The following is a 14,709-nucleotide window of genomic DNA, read 5'->3' as shown; positions in this document are numbered from 1 at the left end:
CTGTGTGGAAGTGCGTGAGCAACTAAGTGTGGATGTGGGTCTGGGTGGAGGAGTCAGGTGTGTGTGTGAGATTCTCAGCATGCTTGAATGTGTGTGAGTGACTGAGAGGGCAAGTGTAAGCCCCAGAGGTGGCCGAGGGAGAATGAGTGCGTGCACGTGTGTGTGATTGTGAATCCCAGGGATCCAGGTGGGAGAGTGAGGGTGGATGAGGGGGACTGAAAGTGGAGTGAGGTAGGGCGTATGTCCCTGTGCGGTTGTGATTCTGGGGCACACGTGTGTGAGGCCTAAGATTCAGATGGGTAGATGAGGGGGAACCAACGGGGGGCGAGTGTGGTAGGGTGTACAGGTGTGTGATCGGGATGTCAGGGGGTGAAGCGGCAGGGTGTGTGTGCGGGTGTGCAGTGTGATTGTGGGTGGCAGGGTGCGCAAGTGGTTTGTGAATGGGGATGACGATGGGGAACAAGCGGGTGAGAATGAGTGCGTGTCTGCAGGGCTCAAGTGTGAAAGTGCATGTTGGTGCCAGCGCGACCACGAGAGGAAATGCCCGCGGTGGCACTGGGGAGCGCAGCCGGGTGCGTGCGTGTGCGGGTGAACGGCGGCCGGCGGTGGCGGGGGGGGCGGTCGGCGGGCGCGCGCGCGCACGGCGGGGCGTGGGCGGGGGGCGCGTGGCCGGGTGGGCGCGCGTGGGGGGCGCGCGGCGCGGGCGGGGGGCGGGGACACTGCGGCGGCGGCGGCGCGGACACAGCCGGCCGCCCCCCGTGGCAGGCGCGGCGCGGGGTGAGCGGGCGCAGCGCGGAGCCCGGGCTCATGGTGCGCCCGTGTCCGTCGGTCGGGCCGCGCGGGCGGCTCCGCGCGTGGCCCGGCGCTCGCGAGCTCGCCCCCTCGCTGCGGGCCCGGCCCGCCCGCTGCCGCCGCCTCCTCCCCCGGGGCGGCGCGGCGCCGGCGGGCGGTGGCGCGGAGGCCGGACCGGGCGGCGGCCCAGGCGGCGCGGGGGGCGCGGCGGCCAAGGCGGGCGGCGCGGGCGACATGACGGACAACATCCCGCTGCAGCCGGTGCGCCAAAAGAAGCGGATGGACAGCAGGCCCCGCGCCGGGTGAGCGGGGCCCGGGGCCGCCGGCCGCCTTTGTCCGCGCGGGCCGGGTCGGGCGCTGGGGCGGCCTGGCCGGGCCTGACAGGTTGGCCGCGCCGCACCCGGCGCCATGAGCGGGCGGCCGGCCGGCCGGCCGGCCGGGGAGGCGGGAGGGTCATCCCAGCTGCAGCTCCGGCCCGGGCCCCCTGGGCGATCCCGACCCTTGTGGGCCCGAGCGCGCGGCTGCCTTGTACTCCTGCCCACCTTCCTTCAGAAACCCCGAGAAGCCGGACCCGCCCCAGCGCTGTTTACCCGCGCGCGGAATTAGGACCAGCCATCCATTTTATTGTTTCCTGATTACTCCTAGTCGTTGTGATTACGATCCGGCCCACATGAAACCGTGCTCTGCGCCTGGAACAGCCCTCGGGAGCCCGGATATGCTGAGCTTACTGGTGGGGGGGGGGGGCTCGGCCTCCTCCGCACACCCGCCGCGGGGTCCCCCATCAGCGCCTCCGGGTCCCAGCCCCAGGACGCCGCCTTCCCTTCCCCGCCCTGGGTGGATCTGAAGCCTGCAGCCGCAGGAGGCTGGGCGGGGCTCCTCCTGGTCTGCTGGAGAACCTCCCGCTCCCCACTATTTAAGGGCAGGAGCCCCTGGCAGGGGTGGGGGTTGCCACCTGCTGTGCCTTTCCCGCATTGGCAGACCCCAGGGCAGCCTAGGCGTGGGTTTCCCCTCTCCTGGAGAGGGAGAGGACGGGTAGGTATTTTGCGCCCTGTCGTCCTCCCGTTTGGAGGATGGCAGTGACCTGTTGAGATTGTGAGGTACTGTGCCATCGCCTGCGACAGAGTTACTTGGGGGTGAGGGTTGGTGGGGGCTGGTTAAAGTAAATGCACGTTCCCTGGCCCCTGCCGGGCTCGCCAATCAGAGTTCCTGGGGCTGGGGGGGGTGGGACCTGGAAATGTGCCTTTTCCCAGGCTGCCCAGGTGAGGTTGACGTCCCCTGACGGCTGAGACCGGCAGCTGGGCGGGGCTGCGGCCTTGGACCCGCCCTTTCGCTTAACATCCTGCGCTCTCAGGCCATTTCCTTGTGGCTCCTGCTTAACGCGGCGTCAGTCGCTCGGTGCAGGAGGTGGGGAGGGTGAACCCTTAGGGTTGCTTGCTTCCATCAGGTGTCCGTGGAATTAAGGAAAAAAAGAAAAGTGCTAGCTGCCATTTTGTGGGGTCTTTGTCCCCGTCTTTCCTGAATGTTCCGGAGGCCCCGGTTGATGTAAAACAGGAGAAGCGGGCTCAGTGAGGTTAAGGACTGCAGGGGAGATGCTGCAAAATGGAGATTGAACTCAGTCCGGGTCTTCGGCCCAAAGACAGCCCTCCATCCCTTCCTCACTGTTCTCGCGTGTTTTAATCCTGACTACTCAAGGCTAAACAATGATAATTAACTTGAGCTCTATGCCCGGAGAGTGTCTGCGTGTAATACACACCCTCGGTAAATATGAATTTGTGTGATCAGTGGACTCAAGTCCTCTAGTTAGTTACCAATTCGCGTTTAAAACAATTACACGAGACGCCTACTTAGTGCAGGGGCGGTGCCAGGTGACTGGAATGCAAAGGTTAAACAAGCTTTGTCCGGGGGCGCCTGGGTGGCTCAGTGGGTTGGGCGTCTGCCTTCCGCTGGGGTCATAAATCTCCCGGTCCTCGAATCGAGCCCCGCGAGGGGCTTCCTGCTCGGCAGGGAGTCTGCTTCTCTCTCTCTCTCTTCTCTCCCCTCCCTCTCTGCCCCTTCCCACCGTTCGTTCTCTTTCTCTCAAATAAATAAAATCTTTAAAAACAAAACAAAACCCCAAGCCCTGTGGAATTGCACACGCTTCCTGAGCCTGGTTGTGCATTGCAATCACTAGGGGACTTTAACAACTACCATATCTGCCCCCGTGTTAAACCTTTGAAATAATCTGGGATGGGACCTGGGTATCTATTTTATTTTTTTAAAGCTCCCCAGACGATTTTACTGTGCCGCGGTAGTTGAGAACTCCTGATTCAGTGCATGAGAGAGAAATGCAGGTAATTATTTGAAAGTGGTAATTACCATGATAGAGATTATGTACTTTTAATATGGGGGCTCAGAGGGAGTGGTGCAGACAGTTAAAAAAATTTCTGTTTGGTATTGGAATGGAGGAACACACCCCCTTTAGAATTTGCCACTTTGGAACTAGTTTATTTCCTAAACAGTGACACTGAGATTCAGATCCTGTATCAGGAGAGCCAGGCATTTGTGTATATTTTCTTGTATTTAATATGCATTTTTAGGAGTAGCCACATCAAGGTGGGAATCTGGGTGTTTGGAAACACTTTTGGAAGCAGAGTAATGGAGAAGTGCCCTGAAATATAATGGCAGGGGGGAGTTAAAGGAAGAAGAAACCGATAGATGTTACTGTACTTTTTTTTTTTTAAGATTTTATTTATTTATTAGCAAGAGAGGGGGAGAGGGAAAGCACAGGCAGGGGGAACAGCAGGCAGAGGGAGAAGCAGGCTCCCCGCTGAGCAAGCAGCCCGATGGGCAGATGTTCCTGGGCTTTCGAAGGGGTTACATCCCGATTAACCTGTTGTAAGTTGAAAATATCTTAAGTTGCAAGTGCATGTACTACACTTAACCTACTGAATATTATAGCTTAGCCTGGCCCACCTTAAACATGCTCAGAACACTTAAGTTAGCCTACTGTTGGGAAAAATCATGTAACACAAAGCCTATTTGATAATGAAGTGTTGAATATCTCATGTAATGTATTGAATACTGTACTGGAAGTGAAAGACAGAATGGTTGTATGGGTATGGGGTGGTTGTCAGTGTATCTGTGGTTACGTGGCCAGCTAGGGCGGAGGATCACATCACCGGGAAAAGATTACAATTCGAAATACAGTTTATATCAAATGCATATTGATTTTGCACCATTGTAAAGTTGCAAAATCTGAAGTCGAACTGTCATAAGTCAGGGACTGTCTGTGATTGGTAAGGCTCGCTGCTGAGTACTTGACATAAATAGCCCTGGTTTTTTGTTTTTTGTTTTTAGATTTTATTTATTTGAAAGAGAGAGAGTGCACAAGCAAGCACAAGTAGGGGTGGGGAAGGGCAGAGGGAGAGGGAGAAGCAGGCTCCCCCCTGAGCAGGGAGTCCAACGGGGGACTGGATCCCAGGACCCCGGGATTATGACCTGAGCTGAAGGCAGACGCTTAACCAACTGAGCCAGCCAGGCGTCTCATGTTTTAATCCTCGTAATGACTGTGTGAGTTTTGGGAGTTAGTTTCCTCATTTTATAGACAAGGAAAGTTAAGATTCAGTGATGTTAAATCATTTGTTTGAGGTCACAGAGGTAGCTAGTGTGAGGGGGTGGATTTGAACCCAGTCCACTCATTTCACCTATATGGTTCTTAAGCTATAGGATGGTTGGGGGTTTTATGGTTGAACCAAAAACCTAGGTGCCGTGAGTCCCAAGAGACAGAGGGTAATTAACGCTGGGGTCATTCAGCATATGTTGCCGGGACATGTAGTTTATTTGCTGAAGAAATCCTGTGGCTTCGATGCTCTTTTCTCTCTCAAGTTACCACATCCTGATGCTGGGAAACCTTTTGCAGTGGTTCAGTTAGAAAACACGGCTTGTGCGTTGCGTTGCTGGAAACCATTCCCTGACTTCATGTGCTTTGTTGGTCACTGAACGGAATTCCCTTCTTGGTGAGACACCAGACGTTGGTTGCTAGGAGTGTGGGTTCCACAGTTGAGGAGCTTGGTTCAAGCCCAGGCTCCATCACTGACTAGCCACTTTGGGAAAATTATTTTACCTCTCTGGGTCTCAGTTTTTCCATCTGTAAAGTGGGATGAATAAGAATTCTGGATACCTCAGAGGGTCGTTTTAGAGACTTAATCCGTGTAAAGCTCAGAACAGTAAGCACTCAATACAACTTAGTATTTGCTGGGGCTAATGGTGATAAATAGGCCTTTGCATGAGGTTTGCTACTGGGGGCTCTCTGGAATGCTGTGTTGAGAGAAAGGGGCCTTTGATGATGGGACATTAAAAATATTATGGATTTCATGACTCTGTTCTGATCAAATCTGGGAAAATGATTAACTGCATTAAACTATTCCAACCAAGTGTGTCGAGGCCCTGGTGTGATACTGTAGGGCAAGGAGCTTGTACTCTGGCTCAACTAAGTCTTTGCCTTTGGGTTTTGTGGCCAGATTGGATGAAGATGCTTTGATTTTTGATGTATTTGGACTGGGGAGTTCTAGATATGAACTGGGTTTAGAAAGAGCTGATTAGGTTCATATTCTACTAAATTTTTTTAAACAACTTTATTGAGGCATAATTTACATAACAAAATACTTATGTAGTAAATGTACAGCTCATTGATTTTTATTTTAAAGATTTTAGAGTGTGAGCACAAACAGGGAGGGGCAGAGGGAGAGGGAGAAGCAGATCCCCCACTGAGCAGGGAGCCCAAAGTGGGGCTCCATCCCAGCACCCCGGGATCAAGGCAAATCTCATGACCTGAGCTGAAGGGAGATGCTTAACTGACTCACCCACCCAGGCGCCCCACGATTCATTGATTTTTTTTTTTTTTAAGTAAAGTTATAGGGGTGCCTGGCTGGCTTAGTGGGAAGAGCATGAGACTTTTGGTCTCTGGGTTGTGAGTTCCAGCCCCATGTTGGGTGTAGAGATTACTTAAAAATAAAGTTTAAAATAATTAAAGTTACAGAGTTTGTGTAGCCATCACCACAGTCTAGTTTTTAAACACTTCCATCACCCCACAAAGCTCCCTCATGCCCATGTGCACTTAGTCCCGCTGATCTTTCTATTTCCATAGGTTTGCAGTTTTTGGAAATTTCATGTAAATGAAATCACACAATATGTTGTCTTTGTGTCTGGTTTCTTTCAGCACAGTGGTTTCAAAGTGCCTTTTTATTGCTTAATAGGATTCCATCATATGGATATATCACATTTTTTTTTTTTTTTAACCAAGATGGACATTTGGATTAGTTCTGGTTTTTGCCTATTATAGATAATACCGTAAAGAACATTCAAGTCTCTTTGTGGACATATGCATTCATTTTACCTGTCTACCCTGAGTTTTAGAGATGCAGTTTGTCAACGTTTCCTATATCCTCCGGGATGGGATGGTTCTGCCTCCTCTTTCACCATTAAATGTTGCAATTGCTCAAGATTTAGTCCTGGACCTCCTTCCCCTTAGAAGTATGGGTTGAGTTTACCCATACCCATAGCTTCAGTGACCGCCTTACCAGAGAGCCAAGTCTTCTGGCCTCCTCCTGACTCCTGCCTCAACCTGCTCAAAAGCAAACTCACGGGCTGGCTCCCACCACAAGCCTGGTCTTCCTTCCTCTGGTGTTCCCAAGCTCCAAGAGCAGGTGCTATCTCTTCAGTGGCACAATCTTGAAACCCAGGCATCATTCTCGATGCTGCCTTCGCCCTCGTCTTCCCTTGCTTGTCCTTTACCAACACCTCCCACGGTCACCCCCCCCCCCCCCCGCCAAATTGCTTGGAAATCTGTGCACATGTCTCTCAAGGCCACCGTCACCATTGTCACCTTCCCGCATCTGAGGTGTTGACTGGCCAGTGAGGTCTCCACCCTGCGGCCAGAGCAGATGTGGCCAGATGTTCTGATCATGAAGACGTTTTGCTCGAAGCCTTCTTGTGCCTTTCCATTTCTGTGAGGCCCTGTGCTGTCCGCCACGGTGGTCATGAGCCTCATGTGGCTATTTATATTCAGAGTTAAAATAATTAGAATTAAAGTTAAAAATTTAGCGCCTCAGCGGCACTAGCCACATTTTAGTCCCCAGTACCCACATGTGAGCAGTGCCTGCGTGTTGGATGGTGAAGGTCCAGGCATTTCCACCATCACCGAAAGTTCTGCTGTGGCCCCTGCCTCCTTCCATCATCATCTTCACACTGTATAGTATAGCCTGACCCCTTTCTCCTCCAGCCACACTGCGCTCCGTATCCCTTCCTGGGCTCCCTCTTGATACAGGACCTTTGCACATCCTGTTCTCTGCCTGGAATATCCTCTCCCCTCTTCACCTAGTCAAAGCTCAGTCTTCCATTAAGCCTTACTGGGGTCTCATGTCCTCAGGGGAGCCCCCCTGATGTTCCTGATTTAGAGATGAGATCCCACTCGAAGCTTCTCAGAGCACCTGCTTCTTTTCTGTCTTGCACAGTTGGAGTGTGACATGTGTTCGTGTGATCATTCAGCTGGGAACCCCGGGGCCCCGGTTGGTGACCACTTAAGCACCGTCACACAGAGCCTGGCATAGAGTAGGTGCCCAGTAAATCCTTTTTGAGAGAAGGCATGCCTGAAGCTGATCTCCAGTTTGTGATCTCCTGGGGATGGGGGGGGGGTAACCGTTTCTAGATGGTCCAGGCAGAAGTCTGTTGGACATTCTCAGATTGCTGCTTACTCATCCTTCTGATGTGACTGTGTGGCTCAGAGATCTTCACTGGTTGATGGCATCAAGTCTTAACCACATGATTTGAGTGTGGGGTTGGGGAACTTGGGGTGTGAGTACCAGAAGGCAGCCTGGGCCCCCTCTGCTTTTGTCTTTTTTCCTCCACTGAGGGACAGCAGCTTAGGTGGTGTCTGGGCTTGTGAGGCGAGTTAGTTTTCATCTTTAAATACGAGACGTGTATTCTAGTGAAGAGGTTTTTTCTGGTGGATGATTTATGTGAAACACTTTATATGCTATTAATGTAAAAGTCAAGCATTTAAGGGAAAAGAATAAAAAACTGTGAAATCCAGATTGCTGTAGAGGATACAGCATGTATGGTGTGGTGGGCAGAATGATGGCCCCCTGGACCTGTAAGTATAGGACCTTTCATGGCAAAACGGACCTTGCCAATGTGATGAAGTTAATGATTTCGAGATGGGGAGACTGTCCTGGATTAGCCAGGTGGGTCCAGTGTCATCACACGTGTCCTTGAAGTTGAGGAGCGTGAATCTGAGAGACATTGCAAGACGCTCCGCTACTGGCTTGAAAATGAAGAAGGGAGCACGCAGGGGGCGTCTAGAAACAGGAAACATCAAGGAAGCAGCCTCCAGAGGGAACCCAGCCCCGCTGGCATCTTGGTTAGAGGCCCCTGAGACCTGCTGTGGACTCCTGACCTCCAGAACTGTAAGATAAAGAATGTATGGGGATGGGTTACAACAGCGAGCAGGGGCCAGTGCTAGCTGGGTGTATCCCCTAAGCCCAGGCTTCACATCCCAGGGAGGCTGTGGGGGTGGGGGTGGGGTGGGGGTGGCCGTCTATCTGCTGGGTATAGCAGAGGCATCTCAAGGCTCCTAGGCTCATGCTTAACCTTTGGCTTGAGGGTGCAGAATTAATTAAGTAATCTTAAAAGATTTTGTTTATTTGTCAGAGAAAGCACAAGCAGGGGGAGCAGCAGACAGAGGGAGAGGGAGAAGCAGGTTCCCTGCTGAGCAGGGATCCCGATGCGGGCCCACTCCCAAGGACCGTGGGATCATGACCGGAGCTAAAGGCAGATGCCTGAGTTGCTCAGGCGTCCCAGAGGGTGCAGAATTTAAATCGACGTGTTGCACGACCCACTCCCTGTGACTGCTGAGGGGGGAGAAGCAATGTTTACTCGGGATCTGCAGTGTCTTGGCTCTGAACTAAGGTTTTCTTGCCCATGCTGCACAGTGCCCCTTTGAGGTTGGTATTTTTTATGCTTGTTTTACTGATAAGGAAACTGAGGCTCAGAAAGGTTAAGCAGTTAATCCTGGCCAAGCACGTATGGCAGAAACTAATGAGAACTTGGGTGAGCCTGCCTCCCAGTTAGAACTTGGGAGCATTTCTCAGAGCAGGTGTTTCTGCTCAGGTCAGCTCTGCTCCCTCAGTGTGCTTTTCCTCAGTTGAGTTCTTTTCCCCTCCAGGAACAATGAATGATTTTTTTTTTTCTTTTTTTCCATGTGGCTGCAGGATAGAGAATTTGGGAGTGGCAGCTCTTTAAGGCATATCACATTTTCAAAACCACTGAGAGAACAAAGATAATTTTGTAGGCTACAGTTTTAAATCCCCAGGCCAGACTGACTGCTGGCTTTATGGACTTGTGAGTTAAGAGTTTGGATTCCAGGGTCACACAGACTTAGGTGAATATCCCAGTTTTGCCATCTTTCTGCTTGTATTACTCCGGGCCACTGCCTTCTCCCCTCTGTGCCTGAGCTTCCTCTTGTGCACCATGGGGACATGGGAAGGGTGCCTGGCTGACCGGGCATCGTGCGTGCAGACGAGCGTTGGGAGCACTGGTGAGCATTAGAAATTGTTCTTCTCGGGCGCCTGGGTGGCTCAGTTGGTTAAGCGACTGCCTTCAGTTCAGGTCATGATCCTGGAGTCCCAGGATCGAGTCCCACATCGGGCTCCCTGCTCAGCAGGGAGTCTGCTTCTCCCTCTGACCTTCCCCGCTCTCGTGCTCTCTCTCTCATTCTCTCTCTCAAATAAATAAATAAAATCTTAAAAAAAGAAAGGAGTTCTTCTCCCAGCCTAGAGGGTGGGACTCTTGCCCTGCATGACGTCATGTGCTCTTCTTTCTAGGTCTTTGGAGAGGGTCTAGTTGGAGTACGAACTCTAGCTGGAAAATGCCTGCAGAGGACTGGATGCCACGAGAAGCCGTCTCAGACCTCCCATGACCGAGTCTGGTGACAGGGCTGTGGCAGGCTGTGCGTGCCTTTGCAGCATTCCTCGGCACCGTGCCAGGACCGGGGTCTGTCAGGACTGTGGATTTCACTGTTGATGGGAAAGAAGAGAGATAATGCCAGCACAGGGAGTTCTTCTCATATATAACTTTATTCCACTGAAAGGTCTGAAGCTGTCCTTTCTAATTTGTGGGGTTAAAATGCTCTTTTCTCTTTTGACATGACGGAGGTAGTGTGAAACATAGTTTGGTTGATTCTCATTATTCACAGCGGTTATGTCGCAGAAGGTCCCTGCCAGCCCTGAATTAGCAAATACTGAACTCTTGTTCCTAGGGGAGATAGAGGATTAGTTTTCTGCAAGCCTCTGGTCATGTTTTACCTTGTTTTAAAGGTATATTTTGGTTTAAAGACTCTGTATTTAATATATGTTGTTGATTCATTAACATTGGACTCATGACCAACAGCACTGCAACTCATAGGCTTCCTATTCTCAGGACACTGGACAGGATGTCAGCACTATGTTTGGGGGCTATTTTATTTATTTGTTTTATTATTTATTTATTTATTTTTAAAGACTTTTTTTTTTACTTTATTTGACAGAGAGAGACACACACACACAGCGAGAGAGGGAACACAAGCAGGGGCAGAGGGAGATGGGGAAGCAGGCTTCCCGCAGAGCAGGGAGCCCGACGCGGGGCTCGATCCCAGGACCCTGGGATCATGACCTGAGCCGAAGACAGACGCTTAATGACTGAGCCACCCAAGCGCCCCTGGGGGCTATTTTAAATAGTGATGTCACTAACAACAAGCTCCAAAATGCAAAAAGTGTGGCCCTAAATAGACCGTGAAAAGGACACAGATGTACAGTATGGAGCTGGGACCAGAAGTGCTGCCTTGTCCCACCTCAGCTGGGGGAGCTGTGAGAGGCGATACAGATGTTTTGCTGCTCTGCTCATGTCCGTGAGTGACCACAACAGTGCTGTGTTGATTTTGAGGTTATAAATTTTAGGTAGTAGGTGAATTTGCAAATACAGAAACCACAAATAATGAGGATCAGATGTATATAGGGGTGTGTGTGTGTGTTCAATGTCCTTCTTTTGAACTGGTGGGGGTGGTACCTAGGTAGACAGTGTATAGGGGTGTGTTTGGGGGCAGGGTGGAGGAGGGGGTCGTGCTGATCGCTGACATCCATAGACCCCAGCCCTTCCCCTCTCCATGGGTGGAGTGGAGAGTTGTGTAAACAGCTCTTTGCTCCCTTGGACGAGAACAGTTGGGACAAGCCTTGGCAAGCGGCCCACTGGAAAGTGCCCTCAGTGTCCTCTGCGAGCCCACTCAGCAGCACTTAGGCCATCCATTTCCTGTGACAGAGTCCCTGCCTGGAACCAGGCTGGGTGCCGCCACAGGCAGTGACACCAGGGAGTGTGGAATTACACACCCAGGCAGGGATGCTGAAGCGTAGAGGTGGATATGGGAACCATGCTTTCAGGGGCTTCCTGGAGAAAGGCCAGTGACTGGAGGCCCTGTGTGCCAGTCCCAAAGAAAGAGCATGGCCGTTTGACCTTGACCTAAGGCACCCATGCAACAAGTTGGAAGAGGCAAGGCACCGACCAATCCATCTCTGGACTTTTGGCTGTCACTTCTCAGAATAGAACTTTCTTTCCGCATCGTTCAAAATGCAAATGATGAAAGTCATGAATTAGCTCTGGTGGTATTTTTGTGGCCACTTTTGGGAATGGATGTGGAGTGCCTCCAGCTTTACTTATGACAGTGAGTGGACTTTGGTTTAATTTCCAAAGAAAAAGACTACTTATAATGTTGTTTTTTTTTTTTTAAGATTTTATTTATTTGAGAGGGAGAGAGAGCATGAGGCGGGGAGGGTCAGAGGGAGAAGCAGACTCCTTGCTGAGCCGGGAGCCTGATATGGGACTCGATCCTGGGACTCCAGGATCATGACCTGAGCCAAAGGCCGTGGTCCAACCATCTGAGCCACCCAGGCGCCCCACTACTTGTAATGTTCTTAGCGATGACTTTTACCCACAGAGCTAGAACAGTGCTGAATTACTATTTTTTTTTAAGATTTTATTTATTTGTCAGACAGCGAGAGCACAGGCAGGGGAGTGGCAGGCAGAGGGAGAAGCAGGCTCCCTGCTGAGCAAGGAACCCGATGCCAGACTCCATCCCAGGACCCTGGGATCATGACCTGAGACAAAGGCAGACGCTTAACCAACTGAGCCACCCAGGCTTCCCCCCCCGCTTTTTTTTAAGATTTTATTTATTTTAGAGAGACCGACAGTACGAGCAGGGGGTAGGCGGAGGGAAAGGGAGAAGATCTCAAGCGGACTCCATGCTGAGCATGTGGGGCTTGATCCCAGCAACCTGAGATCCTGACCTAAGTCGCAACCAAGAGCTGGAGCCTCAACTGACTGCACCGCCTAGGCGCCCGGAACAGAGCTGAATTCTTAAGCTGGTCTGTTTTCTTGCCTTCGTGTGACTTGGAAAGATTGATAGAGAAACGTCGCCAAAGATCACGTTGGGTGGCTCGTGGCCAGACATTGAAAGGATAGCAATTATTTTTATGGTTCTTTCTGTTCTTCTTTATGGTTCTTTCTGTTCTTTCAACTATCAGCCAAGTGATACTTGCTTTCCTTTTGTAGTAGTGATAAGGAGTTTCCTTTTAGAGTGTACTTACATAAAAAAAAGAGAATTGACTTGAAGAATAGTATGAACTCAGTCAAAGATCATGAGTTTCGCAGATGTGCCCCCAGACGTGTCTTGATATTTAGGGAGTGGCCGCCTGTGCTAAAATGTTGCTTTTAGTCTAAAAATATTATAATATTGCTCTAAGGGGAAGGAAATGGGATAATCTGATTTTGCTAATAGAGTAAAACATTTTTTTGTTCTGCCAAGTCATCCATGAAAAACTTTTTTTTTTTTTTTTTTGGAAAAACAGGATTTTTAAACAATGGTTACTTTACCAGGTCGATTGGGGATCTTAATGTTGCTTTTATTATTGTATAAATAGTCGGGGGGGATTATGGGAGAGGCAGTTGGAAGGGGCCTCAGGGAGAGAGAGGCTCCCCGTGGGAAATGAAGGGCAGCCGGATGCTCTTGTCATCACAGAGGTCTGTGGCATTTGCCAAATGCCAGGAGGAGGAGCCTGTTGGCCAGCCTCCCCAAGGAAGAAGCAGGGTGGAGCATGGACAGTGCCCCCCCGCCCACCCCCCCATAGAATGGGCCTGGCAGGATCTCCCACCCTCTGCCAGGCCATCTGCTGTGACACAGGGTGAAGTCAGACCTGGCCAGGTTAGACCTCAGCCGTTCTCAGCCTCAGCACTATTGACCTTGGGGGTGTGACAGTTGCCCATTGTGGGGCCTGCCCTGTCCATTGTAGGATGTGTGACAGCAGCCCCTGCCCCCTGCCCCCTGGATGCCAACAGTACCCTCCACTGAGTCATGACAACCAAAGATGTCTCTAGACATTGCCAAGTGTCACCCAGTGCCCCGGGCTGGGGAGTCGGGGTGGGAGGGCGCAAAATCGCACCTGTTAGGAGCCCCTGGACGAATGGAATGAATACTCACTCTGCGTGGCCGTGTCCCTTAGTGTCCTGTGAAGTTTGCCCCTTTCTCTCTCCCTCCTTCCCTCCCTCCCCCCCTCTTTTAAAGAAAAACCTGTTAGGCAAGAAGTTCATGTTTGGACTGTTGCTCATCACTGTGAGTTCAGCTTTCTGATTTAGTGTCTGCGGAAGCCTTGACTGGTCGGAGGAGAGCATCTGGGAAGTGTTAGGGGCTGAGGTATATCCCTTCACAGATTCTTTGTTGAAGCCTTGACCTCCAGGCCCTCTGACTGTGACTCCTGTATTTGGAGATAGAGCCTTTAAAGAAGACGTGATTAAGTTAATGTGAGGCCATTAGGGTGGGCCCTGTTCCAGTCTGAGTGGTGTCCTTATGAGAAGCCAGGGCTGGGAGGAAAGACCACAGGAGGATCCAGGAGCAGGGCAGCCCCTCTGCAAGCCAGGCGGAGAGGCCCAGAAGAAACCCACCCTGCCCACACCTTGATCTTGGACTTCTAGCCTCCAGAACAGGGAGAAAATAAAGTTCTATTTAAGCCATCCAGCCTGTGGTGCTTTATTATGGCAACCCTAACAAACTCATACGGGAAGTATCTTATTTATGCCCATTTTGGCAGGCGTGGTATCTGTTGATGTTATTAATAAACCGTCATTCTAAATTGATGATGAGTTCCTTAGCAGTTTTCTTTAGATAGTCCTGTCTCCAGAGCTCTCTATGAGCATGTTGCAAAGTCATGTGGACTGGAGCTGACCCCCGCTGCCCTGCCACTTGCCCCAACCCCCAAACTTGCCCCAACTTGCCCCAATGTACCACGTGCTCGCCAGGTGGAGGGGTTGGAGGCACTGGCCCCCGCTGCCTCCTTTTGCTTAAAGAGCTCACAGTAGTCACTTACCTAGGTTGTGCTTTGTATGGTTTGCTGTTAGTTCTAGTGACTTGGATTGTGCTAGAAGAATTTGATGAGAATTTTAATAGTTGCTAACCACTATTGCGTGCTTACTAGGTGCCCAGCACTGTTCCAGAGTTTTATTTTATTTTTTTAAAGATTTTATTTATTCATGAGAGACAGAGAGAGAGAAGCAGAGGGAGAAGCAGGCTCCCAAGGAGCAGGGAGCCCGATGCGGGACTCGATCCCAGGACCCTGGGATCATGACCTGAGCCGAAGGCAGACGCTCAACCATCTGAGCCACCCAGGCGCCCTGTTCCAGAGTTTTAAGTGCATCATCCTGTTCCTCCTAACAGTCCTACTGTACAGATGATGAGACTGAGGAACAGAGGGTTTTTTCCTTTGAGAATGGTTTTTGGGACGCCTGGGTGGCTCAGTCGGTTAAGAGTCTGCCTTCAGCTCAGGTCATGATCCCAGGGTCCTGGGATCGAGCCCCACATTGGGC

At 51.2% G+C, this 14,709-nt stretch overlaps 1 protein-coding gene across 1 annotated transcript in view; it reads left to right on the top strand.

Moving 5' to 3' along the window:
* The first annotated feature begins 807 nt into the window (after window positions 1-807).
* ATP9A (ATPase phospholipid transporting 9A) overlaps window positions 808-14,709 on the top strand; it is a 128,005-nt gene continuing 114,103 nt past the window's right edge. The window contains exon 1 of the mRNA XM_028125226.2: window positions 808-1,094. Within this exon, the coding sequence (XP_027981027.2) occupies window positions 808-1,094 (287 nt within the window). The remainder of the gene's footprint in view (window positions 1,095-14,709) is intronic.

Source organism: Eumetopias jubatus, unplaced genomic scaffold (genome assembly GCF_037043125.1).
Source record: "Eumetopias jubatus isolate StellerSeaLion01/CBP00866 unplaced genomic scaffold, mEumJub1_p1.0 scaffold_9, whole genome shotgun sequence".
NCBI lineage: Eukaryota > Metazoa > Chordata > Mammalia > Carnivora > Otariidae > Eumetopias > Eumetopias jubatus.
The sequence above is the reverse complement of the archived record's forward strand: the minus strand, read 5'-3'. Positions and strand labels throughout refer to the sequence as shown.